This window comes from Podarcis cretensis (assembly GCF_951804945.1).
Source record: "Podarcis cretensis genome assembly, chromosome: 14".
Taxonomy (NCBI): Eukaryota; Metazoa; Chordata; class Lepidosauria; order Squamata; family Lacertidae; genus Podarcis; species Podarcis cretensis.
The window spans coordinates 3,124,886-3,149,712 of NC_137183.1; the positions used below are offsets into that span (position 1 = coordinate 3,124,886).

The following is a 24,827-nucleotide window of genomic DNA, read 5'->3' on the forward strand; positions in this document are numbered from 1 at the left end:
AGCTTTACTCTGAGTAGTACTAACATTGGGATTTACAGTTTCTGCTTCCCTCCAACAAGCAACCACATTCTCCACCTGAGAATGGGGAGCTGCCATTTTCTCCTCCTTCTTGAGTTTTCTGTACAAGCAGCACATGCACAAGATCCTAGTACATGATTAGAAATCACCATTCAGGTAAGATACAGGAGCCAAGAAGATGCTCATGGATTTTAAAAATCCTTCCTTCCTTTACTTGTTGTTGTTTAGTCGTTTAGTCGTGTCTGACTCTTCGTGACCCCATGGACCAAAGCAGGCCAGGCACCCCTGTCTTCCACCACCTCCCGCAGTTTGGTCAAGCTCATGTTTGTAGCTTCAAGAACACCGTCCAGCCATCTCGTCCTCTATCGTCCCCTTCTCCTTGTGCCCTCCATCTTTCCCAACATCAGGGTCTTTTCCAGGGAGTCTTCTCTTCTCATGAGGTGGCCAAAGTATTGGAGCCTCAACTTCACGATCTGCCTTTTACTTACATGAAAACAAATTTACAGTTGATTTAATGCCACCCACATTTTCACTTGCTGCTTCCATTCTGTATTTCATTAATGCCATAGATTTTCTGCACACAGGCGGGTAGGTGGCATGGAACTGGAACAGGATCAGTGCTTTGTAAGCTGAACTACTTGTTCTCCTCATTGTCTTGGGAGCTGCATTTCTGTTGCCTTCCCAGCTGACACAGGGGATGACCATGAGAGGGGCAGCGGGAGGGACGCAGTGCCCAGTAAGACTTTTAACACACAGCCCTTTGGGGGTAGCTTCAGGTGTGTGAGGCAGGTGAGCAGGGAATGAATGCCTGGCTGATGGAGCAACAAGGTGGAAGGTCTTCAGAACTGTGTTTGATTTTATTGTTTTTTATGGATATGATTCATAAATTGCTTGGCAAAAAACTAGACTTCTAAAAACTGGGGCATAGAAGACTCACTCAGTCTCATTGCATTCTCTTTGATGTCTGGAACCCGGATGACCCATTTTTCTGGAGTGAACCTGCTACCTGTCAGTTTGGAGCTCCCTGTATTCAAATGCCAGCAGCCTCCAGGTGAATGAAGAAAACAGCCTTCCTGCCAAGCCAACAGCCGAGTGTGGAAGTTATTCCACTAAACAAGACATAAGAAACTGCACCTGTCTTTGAGACAAAGGCTTGAATTCCACTGAGGCCTCTTTTTCTGTTGAGGTCTTGCATTTGTAGCCTTATTGGAGTTCACCGATTGGGTCTGTGTTGCTCCGGGACAGGAGGAAGGAAGTCAAATGACACCGAGTTGGTTCAAAGAAAGAGTTTATTCTGCTCTCCGGATAGCAGAAGGCACTTGTGTGGTGAGTCCACAGCAAGTCCAAAGAAATTACAAGTTTCATGCAGTATATATATCCTCCAGGCACCCTCTCCCTCCTCCCCTCGGAGCCCAACCACGTCAGCCTATGTACGCAGATTGACATCACAGCCTGGGAGTCATTTTGGACTCACAGCTGTCCATGGAGGCACAGGTCAAATCTGTGTCCAGGGCAGCTGTTTACCAGCTCCATCTGGTACGTAGGCTGAGACCCTATCTGCCTGTGGACTGTCTCGCCAGAGTGGTGCATGCTCTGGTTATCTCCCGCTTGGACTACTGCAATGCACTCTACGTGGGGCTACCTTTGAAGGTGACTCGGAAACTACAACTAATCCAGAATGCGGCAGCTAGACTGGTGACTGGGAGTGGCCACCAAGACCATATAACACCGGTCTTGAAAGACCTACATTGACTCCCAGTACGTTTCCGAGCACAATTCAAAGTGTCAGTGCTGACCTTTAAAGCCCTAAACGGCCTCGGTCCAGTATACCTGAAGGAGCGTCTCCTCCCCCATCATTCTGCCCAGACGCTGAGGTCCAGCACCGAGGGCCTTCTGGTGGTTCCCTCATTGCAAGAAGCAAAGCTACAGGGAACCAGGCAGAGGGCCTTCTCGGTAGTGGCGCCCGCCCTGTGGAACGCCCTTCCAGCAGATGTCAAAGCGATAAACAACAACCACCTGACATTCAGAAGACATCTTAAGGCAGCCCTGTTTAGGGAAGTTTTTAACGTGTGATATTTTACTGTATTTTTGGTTTCTATGGAAGCCGCCCAGAGTGGCTGGGGAGGCCCAGCCAGATGGGCGGGGTACAAATAATAAATTATTATTATTATTATTATTATTATTCTCTCTCAATCATAAAAGGATCTTCCTTCCTGTACTTCTGACCATAAAAGGATCTTCCTCTTCCTACTCTTATCTGGGAAGAGGTCATGATCTCCAGGAACACGCTTTTGGCATTTTCCCCGGACATCGGTCCCCACGTATTTTGTGATGAGCACATAAGATAAAGTATTGACGTGTTTTCTTTGTTCCCCTAAAGAGTCAGGGTCATCCATTGCCGTGACTGATAAAGGAAAGAGCTTCTTTATGCAATTGTGTCCTTATTTTGCTTTTGCTCAACAGCTCAAGTTTTACGCATTTTAAAATGCTCTCTTTTGAAAGAACAAAAGGGGGGGTTGAGTCAGTTTTAAACTTGCTACACAGAAACCCATTCCTTCACATTCACTGTTTGTTAACAGAACATTTTTTAGTATTTCCTGTAAAATTACATACCTGGTGCTTTGACCGCTTAGTCTTTTGTATGCATCACTGAAATCAGAGCAGGGGAAACCCTCTAAGGACGCCACTCTTCATCATCAGGTGCGAAATTGAGAAGTATCAGTCAAATCTTTTCAAATTGAGGGGTGATGACCAAAAAAATTAAAGAATCGGCATTGTCTCACACTGGAGGGGAGATGGCAGTTCCAAGTTAGGAAGGAGCTGTCAACCTTTTTTAGGGGGTGGGGGTTGACTAATAATCTGTTATTGAACCAATTACTAGACTGCTTAAATTTAAATACATTTGCACTTTAACTAAAGTTGAAATATAAGTGACTTTTTGAGAGATGAAGGAAGCTGCCCCAGGTAGGGTTGGAAAGGTCTCCTGCCCAGGACCCTGCAGAGCCACTGCCAGTCAGAGTAGACAATACTGAGCTAGATGGACTAATAGCTTCCTGTGCTATCCTATGTATGTTCTCAAGTGTGAGTCAGCTGCTTTTGAAATGCCCTCCAGTTTCAAAAACAAGCTGACTTTATGAAGTTACTTTCCGCTGCCCCAGGCCACTGGTCCAGTGAACTCAGTACTGTTTGCTCTGACTGACGGCAGCTTGGCAAGGGCTCAGGCAGAGAAGGGTCTCCCCCCCCCCCCCCCGCCTCCTGTGATCCTTGTAACTGGAGGTATCGGGGGTTGAACCTAGGGGTCTTGTGCATTCAAAGTATGGGCTCTACCACTGAGCTGTGACCTCTGAGCATTTGTCCTCTGTCAAAGGCATCTGCTATTCTGACAAAGGGAATCTGGAAGCCTGATGGTTGTAGAGACTATTATGCATGTTGGCTATCTCCCTGCCCAAGAATGAGCCTAAACCCAAATAAATTTGTTAGTGTTAAAGATGCCCCAAGAATCTTTTGGGGTTTTTTATTGCAGGAGAGTTGCTATAATTAGAAAAAGACTCAAGGGTGCTCCTCCAGCATGCGGCCAGGAAAACCACACATGGCAACGAAAGATGGGTTGTGAGCATTCCGTGGCTCCCCTTCCCACCTTTGAGTATAGCTGTTTCATAGAATCACAGAACTGTAGAGTTCTAGTCCAACTAGTCCAACCTCCTACAATGCAGGAATCACAGCTAAATTTACAATATTTTTTTCCACTTTGCAGACAGTTATTGCCTTCCAAAGCAATTTCAATTAAGGGATGGCTGCTTACGGATTTATCTGGCTCACACACACACACACCAGGGAAGTGTGTGTCTGTAGGAAAACAAATTGTAGCCAGGAATGTTGCAGAATTATGCTTGCAGAATTTCATTGACTAATAAGAAATAAGAAAGACTGTAATAAGAGTTCTGCTGGAATGCTTTTGTGGCCGCAATATAAACAGATGCATTTTCCTTTACAGGAGCTTTATACTTATTTTTCCTACGGGTTGGTCCCGCATTTGTTTCTGAGGAATGAAAGGGTTCTGTGCAGTGTAAATTGGACAGGCCTAATAAAGACCCACATCAAGCAAATAACCATTGGCAGCATTTATTATCCAATCTGCTGGAAATGTTTTTAGCGCCCGTCGTCTGTCTTGCTTTGATAAGGAGTGACATTCTTGCGCTCTCTGTCTGTCTGTCTCTCTCTCTCTGTCTCCCCCTTGCAGGACCTGTTGTTTAGCGTTTGTGCTCTCAATATCATCTCCACTATTGTCTGTGCTCTGGCCACTGCGATGTGCTGCATGCAGATGGTCTCCTCTGACATTCTGCAAATGGTAAGTGAATTCCAGCATGAGAATGTGCAGTTATGCATCTATCTCTTCCCCCTTGCCTTGGTGTATCCATGCAATATTGAAGGGGCTCACCAAGGGGCAAGTCCAGATTCTCATTTCAGGGGCTTTGTGTTTGTTGGTTTGTTTGTGGCGCTGTGGGTTAAAGCCTCAGCGCCTAGGGCTTGCCGATCGAAAGGTCGGCGGTTCGAATCCCTGCGGCGGGGTGCGCTCCCGCTGCTCGGTCCCAGCGCCTACCAACCTAGCAGTTCGAAAGCACCTCCGGGTGCAAGTAGATAAATAGGGACCGCTTACCAGCGGGAAGGTAAACGGCGTTTCCGTGTGCGGCTCTGGCTCGCCAGAGCAGCGATGTCACGCTGGCCACGTGACCCGGAAGTGTCTCCAGACAGCGCTGGCCCCTGGCCTCTTAAGTGAGATGGGCGCACAACCCCAGAGTCTGTCAAGACTGGCCCATTACCTTTTTATGTCATAAAAAACACTAAAGTTAACAGCAATAAAACTATAATGGAAACCATATAAAATAAGTTTAAAACAGGCATCAATTTACCATCATGGAAGGATGTATTCTTAATTGGCGCATAGGCCTGGAGCAATGGAAAAGTTATCAGCTGGCATTTAAAAGCTGGCAGAGAAGAAACGTACTGAATCTCTATTGGCAGAGCATTCTGTGTGACTGGGCCAGTGTCAAATGAGCCTGGGGAATGACCAAGGATTCTCCTCCAGATGATCTCATCAGCTGAGCTGTGATTCAGCATTTGATCTCTTAGAAACGGTTGAATGCTGCTATTCTGTATTCATAGCTCCCATTTCCTCTTATGTAATCCAGCTGTCCCCAACCTGGTCCTCTCCAGATGTTCCTGGACTCACAACTTCCATCAGTCTCAGCCCTCATGGCAAATGACTCACCAGCCTCCTCATTTGGCCCATGAGGCTTTTTTGGCTATGTCGTGCCCACCTGGCATTTTGGCCTGCAGGGGTGGGGGAAGTCCAGACTGGCAGCTCCAGTTCCCCAGCTAAGGTAGGATGCCTCCTCCAGTCAGCCCCCAGTCTCCTCCAGTCAGCAGGGCTCATCTTAGAATAATAGATTCTGAGATTCTCCAAAGAACTGCACTGAACAAATAAATACTGTATCTGACATGGCGCCTCTCAGCTGTTGTGGGAATCCAGCTGCCATCAGCCCAGCCAGCCTGCTCAATGGTTAGGGATAGTGAGAATTGTAATCCAAAGACAGCTGGAGGGCAATGTGGAAGGCACCACATCGGCCAGCCTTGCTCTGCTTTGATGCAGCTTATGTGCTGCACATCAAACAGCAACACAAGTGTGAATCAGCCAGGGGAGGAAGAAAAGGGAATTGTTTGGCGATGGCTTATTTTTGGGCCCATTTATGAACTCTGTTGTTAACAAGGTAGTTTTTAAGGTCCAGCTCAATAATTGATGGGAATGGGAGTAGAAAAAGTTCTGAGATTTGCGTGTACGTGTGTGCTAAGGAACATGCTGAGCGGTAGGGGGTGTTGCTGAGTCAAGTACAGTTGCTTTTCTTATCCATACCTGTCAGGGAACTGCCATCAGGAGGGCAGGTGGTGGAAGGGCTCACGGAGGTTAGGAGAGACTCGGCAGCAGAGGAGGGAACCAGCAGGGGGAGAGAAGGAGCTCCAAGGGAAAGTGAGCCGGAGGGATGGCTCAGAGAGACTTCCAACGAAAACAGTGGGGAAGTTTCAGGACCTCCTATAGGGACACCCACCCCTCGCCGTAAACTGTCGCGCCGAGAATCCCGAAGACGCGTTTCCGTTAAGGAGCTTCTATGTTGGAAGCGCTTCCGCAAACGCCCACTGTCGGATTCTGCCAGCGATTGAGGGAGTCATGTTTAAGGGGCTCCGCTATAGACAGAGCTTTGATAACCAAGCCAAACTCTGAGGGACTAAGCTTTACGCACAAGCAGCTCATCATCCCATCACAATACCTTTACAGGTTTTTGCTCTGCATTTTTTCTTTTTCTTTTGGCTGCATGATAGAAAGTGCTGATAAAGGAGATCGCTCCATTTCCTCTGAAAAGGAGCTTGAGCCGTTGTGCATGTCCAAGCAAGTGTCCTTGTGAAAAGCACTCGCAGGCGCTTAGAGCAGTTAGTGAGAGCGTCCTTTTCTTTTGGAACATTCCCTCTTGTGGGAAACAGATGTTCCAAGCATCCACTCTTCCCCTTCTCCAGTGTGGAGGAGATGAAGGGGGTGTCAGTGGAGTGGCTCTAGGTGTTTGAAGGATGGGCCAAGCAGGTCTTGCTCATGGCAGGTTTCAAGCAGAGCCCACACAGCTTACAAGAGCAAAGGAACACTAGGGTCCTTTCATGCAAATTAAAAGCATGAAAGTCAAGTTAAAAGTTAACAAGTCAGATTCATAAGAAAACACCACAGCACCCTCCCTAGAATTCTAAGATTTTTGTTTATGTTCTACCTTTTCACCAAATGATGATCCTCCTTTGCCTTAGTGGTTCACATAATCAGTCCTAAATGCCAACCCTTCTTCCTCTGTCAGCGGTTCTACGCCTTAGCAACACGAAACTGGCATATATCCTCACGGCCATCCAATCTCTTTCCACGCTTCGTGAGTCACCTTCTGTCTTTACGACCGGCATGCTCAGTAATCCCCTCAGCATCGATTCTTTGCCCTTAAATTACGAGTTGTGCTTGTGGTATCCTGGGTCTGTCACTTAAATGTCCTGCTGAACTGAAGGCATGAACTGAACCAGAAATCGCACCCTTTGCTAAGCTTGGCTTAAATTTACCGTAGGATTGGAAGTGGAATTAGTTTAAACTTGTCAAGCCTCAAGGAATATTACTTCTCATTTTCTTCTGAGAGCAGCCCTCACCTGAACTATATGGTAAACTTGCTCAGTGTATCTTGAGAAGTAGGAATTAACAAGAGGAGCCTGTGACAAAATATTGTTGTCACATTGCATTCTCCAACCTGGTGCCCTCCATAAGTTGCTGGACTACAACTCCCACCAGCCCCTGCCATAATAGCCAAAGGCCAGGAATTATGGGAGTTGTAGCCCTGCATAGTCCAGAGGGCCCCAGGTCAGGGGAAGTTTATGGTTCCTCCCTCAGTTGCAGGATATTCCCGTTGAGGGTGCTGCCTGTTCCTTCATCCCCACCTCCAGGTTTGAAGGACTGTGTTCAATGTCTGGATTACGAGAATAAGAATTCATTGTGGGTCTCATTAGGTTCTATTTCGCTGAACAGCCTGCCTCTCAGTTTTCTACTTTTCTACATTCATCAACAGATCTTCTGGTAGAGATGACCATAGTTCAGTAACAGAACACATGCTTTGTGTGTAGAAGGTCCCAAATTTACTCCCCAGCATCTGCCACTAGAGATGAAGCGTCAGGTGTTGGCAAAGGCCTCTCTCTGCCTGGGAGTCAATAGGTCCGTGTTGAGTTCAGGCACAGGAATTATCTGTGCACTGTTCATTCAAAGGCAACCCACAGCCTGCACCCTACCCCAAACTCTTAGGCTCAAGCAAAACCCTGACACAGGCAGAAATTTGTTGCCTTCCTGAAACCTCCGTCAGCCAGAAATCAAGCCAAGGGCCAACAATCTGTTCAGTTGCCTCATAATTCCAGAGAGACTGGACTTGCAACACTTCTCATGGAAGTGATATATTAAATTCAGAATATATATCAGGGATCCAGAGACTCAGTTCACAAAAAATGTGGAGGATTTATAACTCTTATAACACTTTCATGGGGATTTAATTTCACAGCTCTAGAAATAGGAATGCAATATTAGGGTGCAGGATGAAAGTTATTGGCGCTTCCTGCTGCTTAATCTTACAAAATACTTTCTTTTTAACAGCCACACATAATTTTTCTATCAGAAGGAAGGGAATAGTGGCCTCAAATGACCCAGAGGACCTAGGAACTGAGTCCCAGAAGGATAGGGATAGGGATAGGGACCAAAATTGTAGGGACATTTGGGGGAAATGTGGAGACAGACTTGGGGGCAAGGCAAGCTGTGGAATCAGGTAAGGAATCGGAAAAAACAGTAGGGAGGAGAAGAAGAGTGAAAGGTAGGTTTGCAGCCAGGTGAGCAGTCTGAAGGCACCACTGGTGTCAGGAAGACCAAGAGGCAAGTAGAGCAGAGGTCAAGAACGGCATGTGTTACCCAAGGAGCAGGGAGCGGATGTTGGAGCCAGCAGAGAGAGCGCGCGCACACACACAAACTTCTTCTTTTTAATCAAACATGTCCCTATTTCCTTTTTGTTACCTAGGTAGAGAAAACAGTTATAAACTTTGAGAAAAATGATAAGGAAGACTCTACTATATATTTTAGGGGAATTTGTCCTCTACGTACCATATTGGCCTGAATACAAGCCACACTCGCAAATAAGCTGCACCTTTAAAATTCAAGGGGTAAAAAGAAAAAAAAGACAATACCCAAATATAAGCCGCTCCCTTAAGATTGCCGGCGCAGGTAAGTGATGAGCGCGCTTGCCTGGTGCTCTCCCCTTGTGGTTGTCCACCTGCAGCGGCGTGAGTCTGGCGTACCCATTTCCCAGCTGGTTTGCGGCACGCTTACTTCTCAGCTCCTCCCCCCCCCCTGCTAAGATCTATCCTGTAACGGGTGGGAGTGGCACCCCAAAAAAACTTTTTGGCTGCAGCAGCGGTGTTTGGGGGCAGTGCACAGGCTGCCTGGCGACTTGCCCCCTTTTATGATTCCTCCATCCGCAGCAGTGGCACTTGCAGGGTTGCATAAGGTTGCAAATATAAACCACACTCTAACTTTGCATGATCAGAATGGGGGGGGGGGAGTGTGGCTTATATTTGGGCCAATACGGTATTTGGATGGCTCTCGAGATACTGGGGTGAGGGTTCCCGAGGTGGGGCAGTGGTCGTTGTCATCACTTGACTGGTGGATGCCATTTTGAATCAAGATGGTGACCAGAATGTGACTTTGGTGTGGCACAAGCTGTGTTTAGTATAGGTTTGGTCACCTCTTGTGATATCATCACCAAACTTGCCATGAGGGTTCCCAAGATGAGATAGAAGACTCTGTCGGAAGCCACCCAGAGTGGCTGGGGAAACTCAGCCAGATGGGCAGGGTATAAATAATAAGTTGTTGTTGTGTGACAAGTCAAAATTCACAAATTACACTATCCATTTTAAAATCACAATATTGTTGGTTTCTACAATTTCCTGGGAAGCTCCATGCACTCACTCTTAAGAAAGACAAAAAGAGAAAAATAAGTAATACAGTGGCGTAATAGGTACGTAGCACTGCATACCTTACGGGAGAAAGCACCTCTAAGCTAAAACTGTAAAAACCCAGTATAAATACTATATGAGATATACCAAGTCAATCACTGTCCTGATATGCCCAATCAGTGACAAAGACAGCTATCTGCACCCCAGCAACCCTCGTGCTGAGTTTGGAGGTGCTATCCGAGAGGCGGCCAAGCCTTTGCCAAAAATGGGTATAGTCATTCCAAAGTCGTGTTTTGGTCTGCCGTCATGATTTATAGTATTATTATTATTATTCTTATTGTTAATAATTATTATTATTTATTTATACCCCCTCCCATCTGGCTGGGTCTCCCCAGCCACTCTGGGCGGCTTCCAACAAAATATTAAAATAAATTATTCTATTAAACATTAAAAGCTTCCCTAAACAGGGGCTGCCTTCAGAGGTCTTCTGAAAGTCTGGTAGTTGTTTTTCTTTTGGCCATCTGGTGGGAGGGCGTTCCACAGGGCAGACGCCACTACCGAGAAGGCCCTCTGCCTGGTTCCTTGTAACTTGGCTTCTCACAGTGAGGGAACCGCCAGAAGGCCCTTGGAGCTGGATCTCAGTGTCCAGGTAGAACAATGGGGGTGGAGACACTCCTTCAGGTATACTGGGCCGAGGCCGTTTAGGGCTTTAAAGGTCAGCACCAACACTTTGAATTGTGCTCAGAAACATACTGACCAGTGTTATGTGGTCTCGGCGGCCGCTCCAGTCAACAGTCTAGCTGCTGCATTCTGGATTAGTTGTAGTATGGTTTATGGTGTTCAAAAGTCAATGAAGACCACTGCCCCACCTTAGGATCCCTTGTGCTGAGTGTGGCAATGATATCTCTAGAGGTGGCTGAACGTACGGAACAAATGAACAAATCGTTTTCTAAAATATATACTAGATTAGACTCCCTCCTCCCCTCTCTTTGTCTCTAAACTATGAGATACCTTTACCAACTTGTGCCCACTCAAGTGCTTCATTTGGCAGAATTGGCACTACTGCAGGTTCCTCATAATGCCTGTCAGGGAACTGCCATCGGAGCCAGAGGGAGAGGGAGGGCTCCAGAGGGATTCCGGAGAGCGTACCGGGAGGGAGAGAAGCAGCCCATCTTCTGGGGAAGGAAATCAGCGTAGCACCAGTGGAGAAGGGGGGCAGATGGGGGAATCGGCGAGGCGGCCCCATGACTCCTTGCCGGAGACCAGTGGGGAGAGCACGGGTCCTCCGCTGCCCACACCCTCCCTGCGCAGAAGGCTTCCGCGCAGGGAGAGTAGGCGGAGACTAGGCATCAAAGAGCTTCTTTGCTGGAAGAAGTTCAAGAAACGCCCAGTGACGGATTCTGCCAGCGATTGAGACAGCCGCGGGTGAGTGGCTGTCCGGACAGAAAGGGTTCACCCAGGTAACTCAGCCAAGCGTGGCACCAATTTATGCATGAGCAACCCCTAGAACCATTACAATGCCCTTTCTGCATTTGTATGAACTCAATCATTTAGTGTGGCAGCACATACACTTTGGAACTCCCTGCCTGTTGAGATCAAGCAGGCGCCTTCACTCGACTCTTTTCAGTTCCAGCTCAAAACATTCTTATTTAGACAAGTCTGCTCAGATGCTTAGAAAGCTGCTGTGAATTTAACCTGCTGTAGTATTTTTACTTTTTGTATGTTTTAAATTATTGTTGTAAATTTTACTTTATAATATTATTGTTTTATCTTTTTGTAAACTGCTTTGAGGCTTTTTTCTACAGCCAAATCTTGTGGGAAAGGGGCTTACAAATAAATGGGTGACGATGATGAAGATAATGATGCTGATTGTGTGTCATAGTAATTAGAAGGAGGTACCATTCCCTCTAACATACATTATGCAGTGATTCCTTACTCCTATACGGGTGTTCTTTGGAAATGTGTTTTTGCCTTTTGCTCAGACTTGCGGCTGATGTGCTTCCTCCTGCTCTATGAACTTCCTAGAAGCTACTGAGTGCTATTCCTAATGCATCTTGAATCTCCTGCTTGTATCACACAGTTCCTGCCGCAGAGGTCTCATTCTGCCAACCCTGACTGTATGACGCCCCATGGGACTATCTTGGGGCACCAGACCTTGGATTTTGACGAGTTCATCCCTCCAATTCCACCCCCACCCTACTACCCACCCGAGTACACATGCACTCCTGTGATAGAAGCACAAAGGTAAATGATTTCTTTAGCCTGTGAATAACCGTTCACACAAGAGACATGAATGAGCTGGTACTCAGCAAAGGGTTCTTGTCTGCTGCCCTGTCCCCAGACAGCAAAGAGGGATTCTTCCAGGGCTGCTGCTGGCTTTTAAAGATAGCAATACACTCTTGGGAGCCAAAGGCTCAGTTCAAATAGGCAGCATTTTCATTCATTCATTGTATATGTTCTTAGTAGGACTGTTCCTTAAGTTCAGAACAAGTCTTAGCTGATAAATCCTACAACATTTAGTTAATTCATTGAGTACAGTGTAAATTGGCATGCCTTTGCAAGAAGCATGCCATCTTTTGTCTTTAGATGACCCAAATGCATCAGAGCAGGAATAATCTTGAAAGAGGCGTTCCCTCCTGTGGGTGAGTGAAAGGGAGATGCCTCTGCTAAGGGATTGCTTGTCCTCTGCACTTTTAAGAAGTAGTTGCCTTCAAAAAGAAATCAGATTTTTTTATAGAAACGTCTGCCATCCAATTAATCAGGTCACATCTTTCATCTCAGCAAAAGTTGATTTAATCGATTGAACTGATTTGTTGATTAAATGTTAAAGCCCCAGTTGTTGATGGCTTTCCCTATTGATGATTATTGTTGTCATTGTGTGTGTGCTTGTTTAGAGGGCTCCACCTGGACTTTCCTCACTCACCCTTTGGCGCTTTGTACGAGGTTGCCATCAACAGCCCTGGAATGCTCTATCCATCTGAGCTGCCCCCTCCCTATGAAGCAGTTATTGGACAAAGCCCAGCCAATCAGGTGAGAGAGACCACTAGGGGGAGGATTTTGTTTGTTTGTTTGTTTAAAAATTATGCATATACTGCTATGTCATTTAAAAAAAAAAAAAAATCCGAGTGGTTTACAGCAATAAACTATAACACTGTACAACGAAAACCATCAAAAATAAGTTAAAAGTAGAAATCAGGTAACTATTGTGGAAAGATGTCTTCTTCATGGCCTGCATAGTCAGGAGGCCTTTGAAACTTGCCCCAGAAGGTGTGCTGAATCTCAGGATTGGGCCGATGACACTAAAGGCTCCGTTTCTGATTGTCCATTGAGCCAGCTCAGGGAATGACCAACCACACTCCTGCTGGTGATCTCAGTGATCAAGCTGGGATAGAAGGGTTCAAGGAATTCAGAATCTGATCACTTAGAAACAGTTGACTGCTGCACTCTTCATCTGTGCCCAACCTGCCCAACCCAGCTTTTATCAGTCTCAGCCAGCATGACCAATGCTCAGGCATTTTGGGAGTTTAGGGGGGGTGACAGTTTGAGGAAGGCTAATGTAATTCCATGCAAATGGGGAGCAAGTATAAATCACATGATCAGAACCAACTCTTCTTCAGGAAGAGTTAGACAGGGATTGAATCTGGGACCTTCTGCATGCAAAGCAGATGCTCTCCCAGTGAGCTACTGCCCTTTCCTCAGATGGCAAGCAGCAACCTAAGCAGGGATGGGCAACTTTCCCCCCTTTTTTCCTGCCACAGGCCAACAGTGGGTAGTACCAGAGGCAAAAGCCTACTGGATCAAAGACTCTCCTGCTTCCATGTTCACCATGTTGGACTGGAACTCTGAGTACAAGTCAGGTCTGCCCCTTAGGGCTCAGTGGAGCAGTGAGATCCCTGTGGAGCATGCTCCATCAGCCTGGAGATGGCACAGGGACGGGGTCTGATGTCAGCATATGACCGCAGAGAAGCTGGTTCAGGATCCAGCATAGCTCCATGGGACTTCCAAATCAACATGCGCAAGTCTGGGCTGTGAGCAGCTAAATCTTGAGTGATTACTTTGATGGTGAATGCTCTGGTTCCATTAGCTTCCGCTCCTGATTTTCTTTTCTTTGCTTTGCTATTCACAGGTCACTGCTGTGGACCAGCAAGTCACAGAGCCCAGTCTGGGTGAGAGAAACACCACAGCAGGCTTCAGCAGCCAAGGTGATCTATGCACTGCTCCTTCATTGGCACAGGGCTCATGCCCACTTTGACCACTTTGTACTTGTGACCACAGGCCACCTTGGCTGTGACTCTGGGAAGACCTGCTCCCTGCCTTGCAGGCCTTTTCCACCTGGCCTGGGGAAGGCGGGCCCTGACTGACTCCAGCTGCAAAAGCTGAGGCTGCTGAGCAGACACTTGGGCTGAGGTCTTGTCAATATTAATTTTTTGTATCTTTATTTTTAGATCTTATTATGATTTATGTGGCCAGTGTTCAATTTGGCTGTGTACTTTCTGAAGTGTTTTATTTATTGTTTATGACCATTTTTGTAATGTTTTGTAATTATGTAAATCTTTTCCTGTTGTAAACTGCCTTGACCATGGTTTTAACCAGTGCTTTTTTTCTAGAAAAATAGGTGCCTGTACTCACCCTGAAGTTTTTAGAGTAAGTGCCACACTTTTTGACAACAACAAAGAGAGGTGCTGGTACTGTATGCCCTTGAGTGCCCCCTGAAAAAAAGCTCTGGTTTTAACCATGGAAAGGCAGCCTACAAATAACATGATGATGATGATGATGATACTGTACCTGGCAGTTGAAATAACAAAATCAGAGGCAATTAAGAGAGGTTCAGTGCTGCATTAGATCTGCATCAGTCCATTCGTGTGTGGGACTCATTGCTTTATCTTGCGCTCGTCAAAGGATGTGCCTGCACATGCCAGCCAGCTCCAAATATGGGAAAATTTCATTTAACCTTCCTTGGGGTTTTCCTTAGAAGAGGACATGGAGAGTTGCTTGTAGGAAGAACACCACTAGACAAATGAAGGAAAATAGAAGAGTTTCCCAAGAATTTAAGAAATCTGGGAAGTTTATCTGAAAACAAGTGAATCACCCAAAGGAGCAAGGGCTTCTTGTTAGAGCACAGGCTTCAGGATTCAGGGCTACATGAGAAACATAATGATCAAGAGCGTTGCAGTACCTTCAACCCAGGGTCCCAGGGTGGGTTACAGCTTTAAAACACAATTTAAAAACAATTTAAAACAACTTACAGTCATAAGGAGGTGGGTCCAAAAAATATAAGGGTAGGGGTAAAAAGGTGCATCTGCAGCATTCTCTGAAAGCTGTATAATATAGGTGTCAGGTGTACTTCTGTGGCGAGGGAGTGCCACAACGTAGGGGCCACCGCAGAGAAGGCTCTCCTGGGTTGCCACCCCCTGAACCTATGAGGACAGAGGAACTACCAAGAGGACCCCTCTCTGCTGAGCTCAGCACCTGAAAGGGTCTTTAGCAAAGAAGGGGGTCTTTCAGATATTTGGGGCCTGAATTTGGGGTCTGAATATTTAGGGCACCTTGAATTGAGCCGGAAACCGGTGCAGCTGATTTAAACCAGGTTGGCACTTTATGACACTACTCCTCTGTTCATTTCATTCTCCCTTTGCATTTTTGATGGTATCATAAAACCAGGTTGGCCTGTGCTCAATAGTGGCACTGCAGCAGTTTCTGACTCGGCTCTGTTTTGCAGCCTCGGCAGACAGCACTTTGCACGTGGCCTCTGAAGCAGCTGACACCCCTGAGCACCTCAGCTACTCCTCAGAGGACCTCTGTTCCCTGGAAGTCCAGGAGTCCCTCCTTTCCACGGACTTCTCTTCATACGAAGCAACCCACAAAGGTGCCGTAAATAGGAGCTGCTCCAGCTTAGACTACAGCATCCGTTGTGGGCTGCATAGGACTCGCTCCCAGGGTTCCCCAGGCGACGAGGCCAGCCAGACCTCTGTGAATGGGTCTCGTGGCCAGGAGCCCGAGACCTGCTCCCGTAGTCGCTCCTCAGACTGTTCCTCAGAGAACTTCACTGCCTCCAGGAGAGATTCACGCAGCTCAGTCAGAGAATGCAAAACCACACCCCCTCAGAAGCCACGGAAGGTGTGTTGCGGGGTCTTCATCCCACCTGCTGGGCCACAGACTCACCATGCCCATTGCTCGGTGCCTGCAAACAGTTTGCCCCACAGCTGCCCAGAGAGGATGGCCCAACAGCGCACGAGGAAAACCAGGATTCCCAGCATAGTCCGATCCACTAGTGACCCTTTGTCATGTTCGTTTGCCACTGAAGGTGAGTGTTGCCTGCTGAGTGTCGCCTGCTGGTCAACAGAGCCAGTGGCGGTGTAGTGGTTAGAGCGCCAGACTAGGACCTGGGAGACCAGGGTTTGAATCCCCTCTCAGGCGTGTTGCTCCCCCGGGGAATTTTGGCCAGTCACTCCCTCTCAGCCTAACCTACCTCACAAGGTTGTTCTGGGGACAAAAGTGGGGAGGAGAAGAAAGATGTGTTCTTCCTTGAGCTCCTTGGAGGAAAGGTGGCATATAAATGTAATAAATTAAACAAACAAACATAACATTTCCAACCAGATGTTGTTGGACTGCGGGGTGAACACACCTGTCAACACTGCATTCTCTTCTGTTTTCCATTTTTCCATTTAAAGTTCAGTTTGCCACTAATGCATCAGTTAGCATTTTTAAAAAAAATTGTCAGCATTTTATTTATTAATTTATAAAAATATTTAATAGACAACTATTTCATTAAAAATATCAAATTGGTTTCCAGCAAAAATGCATAAAACCATATTAAAAATCATATTTAAAGGATGTATTCTTAATTGGCTGCATAGACCTGGCAGAAAAGAAAACTTTTCAGCCAGTATTTAAAATTCGGCACAGAAGGTGCCTGCTGAATATCCAGTGGCAGAGCATTCCACAGGACTGGACCAATGACACTGAAGGCTCATTTTCTTTCTGTTATCAAGTTAGCCTCAGCATTTAGTGTGCATTTCTCTTATATATGCATATATTGCATGCAATGTGTGATACCAGGGGATGGACCACAGGCAGGAGGCCACAGCTTTCCCCCCATGTGGTGCCCCCTTTGCATGAGTAGTACACAAAGAGGACTAGAGAGCTGACTGATCATGACAGGACAGGCATTGAACAATCAGAACAATTATTATAATATCCGAACAATGATTTATACAGCCAGGCGTGTGCCTGTCTCATTTTGCTGCCTCAGGTGAAATGGGAAGGTGCCGCCCAACTGCCCCCAACCCTGCCAAAGCCTCACGTACTAGCTTGCAGCGAGATCTCACAAAGTCCCAGGAGAGCTCAGGAGAGCTCAACCCCGGCAGCAGGAGCAGGCACACACACCCTGGATTCTGCTGCCCGCCGCAGCTGCTTCCATCTGTCTCATGAGTGGGCCGGCTCTGTCTGTAGGCACTGGTGGTGGTAACAATGACCCACTGAACGCGCTGTGGGCCTTGTGTCTGAATCAGCGCTGTTTCTCCCCACCGCCTTCATAATATTTCTCCTTCCCGTTTGGTTTTAGTTCCTGCCTCTGGTCCTCACGTGGCTGCCTCTACTTATCAGGACTCCAGAAACCAGCTCCATCCAGTGGGAAAACTGAGGGACCCCAAAAAGGCTGAACGCTCCCGGAAGCCAAAGGCCTTCCAGACCATCTGCAAGGAGCGTCCCCACTCTCTGGTGGACCTGCAAGCCTACAAGGACACGAAGATCCTGGTGGCCAAGTTTTTGGAGCACTCAAACTGCAACCTTCCCCCGGAGGTGCGTCATGTGGTGAACAGCATCCGGTCGGTCATCAAGTCTGACGAGCGGCACATGGAAGAAGCCATCTTCAGTGCAAACATCATTGACCAGGTGGGCAGCTTTGACGTTTTGGTTTGTGTAATGACGACCATGGTAGAATCTCCTTGTTCCATGGCAGTTTGCTGCCGGATACCAGTCACTGGGGAACAACAGAGCGAAGGCAATGGCCAGGGCAGGCAGAGGGCAGCTGACACCCTCCAGATTAGGGATCTCTGCGAAATTGCTACTTTCAAATTTGATATCAAAACTAGTCACAGTTAGGTTGCTTTGAGCTCAGTATCAACATGGATGCAGCTTGTATCAGATTCCATGTACATGTGCGGAATGCGCCAGCCCCTTTTGCATGGCAGTGCCAACATTACAGATGTGGCCAGATGGTACCAAACAGGCCAGCAAAGCAGAGGTGTGGGGCGGGCATAGGAGAAGGCAGGCAGGCAGGCAGGCAGGCAGGCACAGGGACTCGTAGATGCACATCAGCCAAGCAAACTCAACAGAGGAAGCTTCATGCAGGCAGGGACTCAGCCCGGGGGGGGGGGGATGTAACTGCAGGAATCTTCAAGTGGGCTGGCAGATTCACACAGAGAGAAACTAGAGGAGAGTGGGGTGTAGATAGGCAGGGCTAGCAGAACGAGGAAAAACAGGCTGGAAGGCGTGGAAGAAGTAAACTGACAGGGAGAAATTGGGGGAGGGTTTCTCTGTTTTCTCAGAGAAAACAAGGCAAACAAAGTAGGTGGGGAACTGAAATGAAGGTGAGAAAAGATGCAAGTGATTGATTCTCCAGGTGTTACTAAACTACAACTTCCATCATCCCACACTTGCTGGGGCTGATGGGAATTGTAGTTCATCACCATCCAGTTTCCTACCTTCCTAAGATGTTGGATGTTTCACCAGATTATGTTCTCTGTTTTCATTATGTTTTGATCAGTGTACTTTTTATTTTTTTACACTTGTATGATTTTGTGATGGGCTCCTGGCTAGGGAATAAAGATCACAATTCTGTGATCTATAGTGACTCAGAGGTAATTTGGGGGTGCAGGTTGTCCCACGGTGCACCCCACAGAGTGCCAGCAGGTAACTGGCTTGACTCCTTGAACCGCGATTTTGCATCTGGCTCCACCACCAACACCCACTTTGCACCAGGCGGTGGCTCTCAGGGTTCTAGCTTTTTAAAAAGCAGCAGCAAATTTTGCTACAAGCGCCTGCTGGAACCATCAGGGGCAAGCTATTCCACTTTCCTTGCCCCACCCCTTGCCTTAGACCCCTAAAAGGCGGAGCTTCTGTTTAAGTACTTTTTCTTGCTGTCTCTTAGTGTTTTTGTGGGTCCAAAAGACAGAATATGAATAAAGGAAAAAGTAAGGTAACCTTCCGTCCCAGAAGTCTGCAGTCTGCCCACCTCTGGCTCTGCTCTGTATCTCGCTTTCCTCCTTGCTCTCAACTTGTGCCTCTCCTCTTTCTCTACAGGTGATCATGAGCTCCCGACAGAATGTGGATACCTCAAGAAAACGGCTTCAGGAAGACCTCCACCTACAGAGCTGTGGGGCACTGAGCTCTCCGGTGGCCTTGTCACGCAGGGCCCACATTGGCCCCAGCTTAGAGAGACCACACAGTTTAATTGGAGTCTGTCGAGAAACCATCCTTTGACAAAGTACTGTGGCTGCTCCACAGAGGAATATTCCAGCTCCACTGCAGGCCTCTGGGGGAGCCCAGCATCGGGGAGGGGGGCGTTAAAAGGCAAAGCAAACCCAACAGACACCCCTGAAGAGTCTTCCTTTCATGGATCTTAACTTTCCGTGGCACAGAGCCCCGGTTCCTGTGGCTGCATATTGAAGGGGCTCCTTTTGCAAAAGACCATTGGTTTATTATTTAACAAACGAACACAGACACATACTTTTTCTCATTCAAAGAAGTTGCTTTTAAAAGTTTTGAAGGACATGCTTGGGGCTGGAGGGCACACCCCCCCCCCCCGTTGCCAAGCTGCGATGACCCTGCTTTACAACTTAGAAGTTGTATTTTATTCACTGTACCTCAAAAGTGTTTTAACTAATTCTGAACAGTGTTTTAATAAAAAGAAAAAAGAAAAAATGTATTTCTGGACACTGCATCTTCCAGAATTGATTTTCTGCAATCGATATGTGGATTTTCTGTTGGGTTTCTGGGGGAGGGGGTTTGATGTGGTTATTGTCTATGTCCCCCCCCCTTTTTTTTTTGGCTAACTGATGTGCTGTTTTCCCCTTTTTATAGTTATTTCTGCTCCACTGATATTGACAATTCTAAGACTGAACCCAGGATAGTGGGATGGGGCACTTGTAACCTACTAAATACCGTTGGACCAATGCCCATCATCCCTGACCAGTGACTGTGTTGGCCACAGTCCATGGTCTGGCAACATCTTGGGTGCCCTATTCTTCTAAGTTACAAGCTGGAGCCCTGGGGAAAGCTAAGTGCCTTATTCACGGGCAGGGTGGGGGGGGGAGGAATTGAGTTCATGACCCTTTTATTTGGCAGTTGTGGACCAAACCAGAACCAGTGCTCACTGCAGAGCTCACTGCAGGGGCTTGGGGGTGGTTCCAGAAAGCAGAAACGTTTGTGCAAGAACTTAAGCACTTTTTCATCCAGCGCTTATGCAGCTGGAACACTTGCACCCTCCCTGCTGCAACAGAAGCTCATTCAACAGACGGCAGCGCCTTCGTGGCACCTCTCTCGCTCCTTGCCTCTTTTGCTACAGCACCAGCCCCAAGGATTTGTTTGCAGTTTCAGCTCAGAAAGATGTCAAAAGTTGCCATCTCTGAAAAAGCTTTTTCAGCTCTGCTATTATGAAACTGCAGTGACCTCCAGTGGAAGCCCAAGCAGCCAGGTGACTAACTCGCACTCCCTCAAAATCTGCAGTGCTGATTTCTGGAGGGGAAGATGAATGGTGAGCAGGAAATTCCTTCTGCAATGTCACTTCAAGATGAAGCCCCAGTGGCTGAAGCCTGTGCTCTGCCCAGCCTCTCTTGGAACGCGGCAGGGCACTCTTGCACAAATCCCCTTGGAGGAGGCAGGAGCTGTGCCACCAGCCGCACAAGCTGGTCCTGGTGTCACCGCACCTGCTAAGCAAGGGGTGGGGGACCTTTTCCCACACAGAGGCAGAACCCCCTTGGTGGGAACTGTTGGCAGCGGGTGGGGCCAGACCCCCAAGTGAACAGGCGGGTGAGGGGGGTTGGCCTGTGGGTTGAAGGTTTTCTATCCCTGCACTAAGCAGACTTCAGAAACAAACAAAAGAAGCCACAGTGCTTTATTACTCCAAATTTATTAGCGAGTCTCGATTATTTCTCTCCTAGGTTCACCTGCATGCAACAAGAGATCTACGGCGTTACTCCTTGAACTACAGTAATCCTAAAGCTTTTCTGTTACTGCATGTAAGGCTTCTTTAGTCACAGTGTATTATTGTTTTTTTCAAGGCCTTGGCCAAAAGGAGAGAGAGAGAAATCAAGACAAAAAAGGTTACATCAGTTGACATTTATCTCATAATGAACACAACATTACTAGTACTCGGTTTATCATCTCCACAAATTCTAATACTGTTGATGGCGATGACTTCCCCGTTTGCAGCCATCATTTACATTCAGACCACATGTTGGCTCAGGAAAAAAAACAAGAAAAAGTAAACAGGATTGACCTTAAAACTATTTAAACATGGCTTTCTGGTAGTAAACTCAAGTTCAACCAAAGAGGAATAGATGGAAGGTTGTGGGATATTAAAAACTAGGAACCCCCTGTACCCCATATGCAAATCCATAAGAACAATTTCTGTCATTAAAAAACTTCAGTTTCCAAACCATAAATTTACTTGATCTAAATAAATATCCAGCTTTATATTGCGGCAAGTCTTTTGTTATTTTGCATCTGGGTTTTTGTTTTGTTTTTAAAAAACCTCCTCCTCCCCATCACCCCCACCAGCCCCCACCCCTTGTTCCACACTTAAAGTCACGTTTCATCAAAACTTGTTAACACATTACACTTGTCAATAAGAATACCAAGGACAACAGTAGCTTTTCATTGGATTAGCATCAAACACTCCACCCCCCAGCCCCAGCCCCAACCAGAAGTGCATACATTCTTGGTCATTTCAAAACTGGCCTGCCCTCACTTATCTCCTCCAATTACACAGGCAGTTTTGCCACATTGCTTAGAAGCAGCAGGCATGCATACCTGGGACGGGCAAGCCGCAGTCAGTGTTCAAATAAATGCCACAAGCAGAATCCACCAGCAAGAGGGATTGCGCAGGCCCCACTGCCTGCAGCTGGATCCCAGACAACACGCCAGTGGGGTTTGCACAGGGGGCGTTTGTGGTGGTGCTGCCAGCTTCCACAGGGAAAGGGCTTTGTAGATGATGTTGCAAAATACTTCCATGTATTGGAAAGGTGGTGTCAGTTGGTTATTGGTCCATAAGTAACAGATTCATCTTTTGGCAACAAAATGTTGTTTAAAAGAGAAAGAAATGGAGAAGAAAAAGGCAAAGAAGCTGGATCTGTTGAGTTTCCAGAATATATCCACGAATTGGTTCAAACCCTTTCCGTTCCTACAAAATACAAAAATTCCTCTTGAAGGTTCTAGAATGGCTGGGATCATTCAGTTCTTTTGATGAGAGTTAGATGTACAGTGGAGTCTCCTGTCCCGTTAGCAGCCTGAACATTGCTGCGGGCATTGTCTTCATATGAATCTGTAAAGTAGGCGAGAAGAGAATTGGCAGCGGTTAAGATCTGCTGTGTTGAATGTGGCAGTATCTTCTTCCTCTGCCCTCACTGCCTTCAGCCTCACTTAACCAGGGTGCCATAAAATCAGGCTCTGGTGACACTTGTGATTGTGTTGATGACATCAATGATGCCTGTAAACAAAATCACTTGCTGCATCATAGCCAACAGAATTAGACACCAGCGGTATGGACAAAGGAAGGCAAGGACAAGATGCCCACTGAGAAGCAGCTGAGAAACAAGCAAGCATCAAACCATATCCAAACAACAGCAGCCTGGATCAGGGCTGTGCCAAACAGTTCATAATTTCAATATTCAGTCTGAAAACAGCACCATCAACACAGCCAAACAAATTAGGGGTGGGTGGGACTAACTCACCATCCTTCTTCACCGGCATGTTCTTGCCTTCATTTGCCTATAGTTGGTCCCCCTGCAGTGCACCATGTGATTTTGTTTACATGCTTCTGTAGCTTCATCACCAAAATCACATGGGTCACCACTGCCAATAGGATTTTATGTGTGTTGGTAAGTGAGGTCAAGGGCAGTGAGGGCATAGGAGGAAGGTGTCACTGCCTGTCTTCTCAGTGGCACTTCGAAAGTAGGTTGCAAAACAGCACAGGGTCCTCCTCCTAACCTCCCTAAACGGCTTCAGCCCAGTATACCTGGAGGAGGATCTCCATTCCCATCATCCAGACTGGAAACGGAGGTCGGAGGTCCTTCTGATGGTTCCCTCATTGCGAGAAGTGAGGTTACATGGAACCAGGCAGAAGGCCTTTTCAGTAGTCGCTCCCATCCTGTGGAACACTCTCCCACCAGATGTCAAACAGATAAACAGCTATGTGATTTTTAAAAGACATCTGAAGGGAAGTTTTTAGGGTGTGATGTATTGTGCTGGGGCAACCCAGTCAGATGGGCGGCATATAAATAATAAATTATTATCAATCTGGGGCTGAAATGTCTGAATGTGTTGGCATGCAAAAAGAAATGAAACCACACCCTGCACACAGAAATCTTGCTAGCTCTGCCCTCTCCCTGACATACTTTCTTTCTGCAGATCCTTACACTTCTCCCATAAGGGTGGTATGCAGGCATTATACTTAGAAGGGCATTCGTTTGATGTTCAAGACAGAAATGGGACAAGGGGTGGATGTTGCTTCCAAGGCAACTCAAATTAGTGTGGATAGGGACAACAGATTAAATAAATTCTTCCTTTCCAGCATACTACCTTGAAATTCCCACTTTCCAATTTCTCTTTAGATCTTGACAAAGGTTTACACATCTCTTGCCTGTTTTACAAGCCTGCTCTCTTCAGTCAACTATCTGAATGCCAATTCATCAAACTACCACAACGTATGAAGACAAATGATCATTGTGCATGAATCTACTGATTTCCAATACTTGATTAATTTTCTCCCCTAACACTGAAATTGAATAATGTATCTGAGTTTTCTTTTTTAAAGCACACACACACACACACACACACACACACTATCCAAACACACAATCTTTCTGGAAAACTAGATGAAAAACAGGCAAGGCCACCATCTTGGATTCAGCCTACTGTTGGTTTCATGGAACACAAATTATTTTTTTTCTTTCCCTTTCCTCCAACAAGGAGAAACTAAATCTGTCATAGTCCTTTATTATGGGGGAAAATATTCTGCTCTGGAAGCCTCACCTCTCCCACAGAGTTAGACAAAGCTTGTACAATCTTCTCATGAGCCGTGGCAACGACACTTTGACCGTTGATCTCAATGATGCGATGGCCAACCCTGACACCACCTCTCTCAGCTATCCCACCTCGCATCAGACTGCAGATCTGGAGAGAGAAAGAGGGAGAGAGATTCACATTCTCTTTTTTTTTTTAAGGTTGTGCCAGGTGTCCTGCAGAACTAGGAGGAAGGTCATGAGCTTTTGCCCTTGGGCCTAGATGTAAATGCACAAGATGAGCCCTGATGGGTCAGGCCAATGGTGCATCTAGTCCAGCATCCTGCTCTCTCACTGGCCACCCAGATCCTGGTGGGAAACCTGCAAGCGGGACCCAAACATAGTGAGCCCTCCAGCGGCTTGCAGCTACTGGGTAGCCTCTTCCCCTTGAGGGGCCGGCTTAAGCCGGGCTTTGGCAAGGAGGTGGGAAATGGAATGTGATCCAGTGTTACCAGATTTTCAAAAGTTTATTGTTATTTACACCTCCAGTGCCCCTCAACTGCCACCTCCTTGCCTGTTAGCAACCCACTAGGGAATCCTACTGTCCCCGCCCCCCACTTTGCGAACTACTGCTCTAAATATTTTATTTCAGTTTTGGCCCAGGTTAGGGGGGAAATGGTCTCCTAGCCTTATACCTGTCAATGCTCTTTTTTTCCTTTTGTTGTATTGTTTGAATAAATATGCAATTAATTGTTACTGCTTTGAATTTTATTGTGTTAGTATCTCTCTTCATGCAGACTGCTATTCTCAATAACGCCTTTTTGTAAGGTAGGATGGGAAGCACAGTTTATGGAACCAAGGAGGTGGATTTCCTGAAAAAGTTTGGGAACCAGAGGATCAGATTCTAGACCACCGTGAGGGATTAATTTCCAAGGCTAGGTTTGCTTTTCAGGCTAAATACTGTATCTATCTCTCCCTCCAAGTTGGGGCCTGGAATCTCTTTCTGAGTCCTAGGTTTATTTAGCAAGG

At 46.8% G+C, this 24,827-nt stretch overlaps 2 protein-coding genes and 1 long non-coding RNA gene across 7 annotated transcripts in view; 1 reads left to right on the top strand and 2 right to left on the bottom strand.

The window, feature by feature from the left end:
• The window catches only part of ENTREP2 (endosomal transmembrane epsin interactor 2), a 211,486-nt gene extending 191,968 nt beyond the window's left edge, over positions 1-19,518 (top strand). The window contains exons 5-11 of one of the 2 annotated variants that reach the window (XM_079953278.1): positions 4,259-4,366; positions 11,657-11,820; positions 12,471-12,606; positions 13,703-13,742; positions 15,296-15,880; positions 17,141-17,469; positions 18,880-19,518. In XM_079953278.1, coding sequence (XP_079809404.1) covers positions 4,259-4,366; positions 11,657-11,820; positions 12,471-12,606; positions 13,703-13,742; positions 15,296-15,880; positions 17,141-17,469; positions 18,880-19,059 — 1,542 coding nt within the window. In that variant the 3' untranslated portion in view covers positions 19,060-19,518. Of the gene's footprint in view, positions 1-4,258; positions 4,367-11,656; positions 11,821-12,470; positions 12,607-13,702; positions 13,779-15,295; positions 15,881-17,140; positions 17,470-18,879 lie in introns of both variants that reach the window. The other variant, XM_079953277.1, reaches the window with a different exon arrangement.
• Positions 48-3,159, bottom strand: LOC307203054. Its single transcript, XR_013833111.1, has 3 exons — positions 2,585-3,159; positions 489-1,206; positions 48-218 (listed from the first exon to the last, which is right to left on the bottom strand). It is a non-coding gene; the product is annotated as an uncharacterized lncRNA (long non-coding RNA).
• A 1,170-nt stretch (positions 19,519-20,688) lies between the features above and the next one.
• Positions 20,689-24,827, bottom strand: part of APBA2 (amyloid beta precursor protein binding family A member 2) — a 118,581-nt gene continuing 114,442 nt past the window's right edge. For all 4 annotated transcript variants that reach the window (XM_079953240.1, XM_079953242.1, XM_079953239.1 and 1 more), the window contains 2 exons: positions 23,830-23,970; positions 20,689-22,120 (listed from right to left, as the gene is read on the bottom strand). In XM_079953240.1, the coding sequence (XP_079809366.1) occupies positions 22,049-22,120; positions 23,830-23,970 (213 nt within the window). In that variant the 3' untranslated portion in view covers positions 20,689-22,048. The remainder of the gene's footprint in view (positions 22,121-23,829; positions 23,971-24,827) is intronic.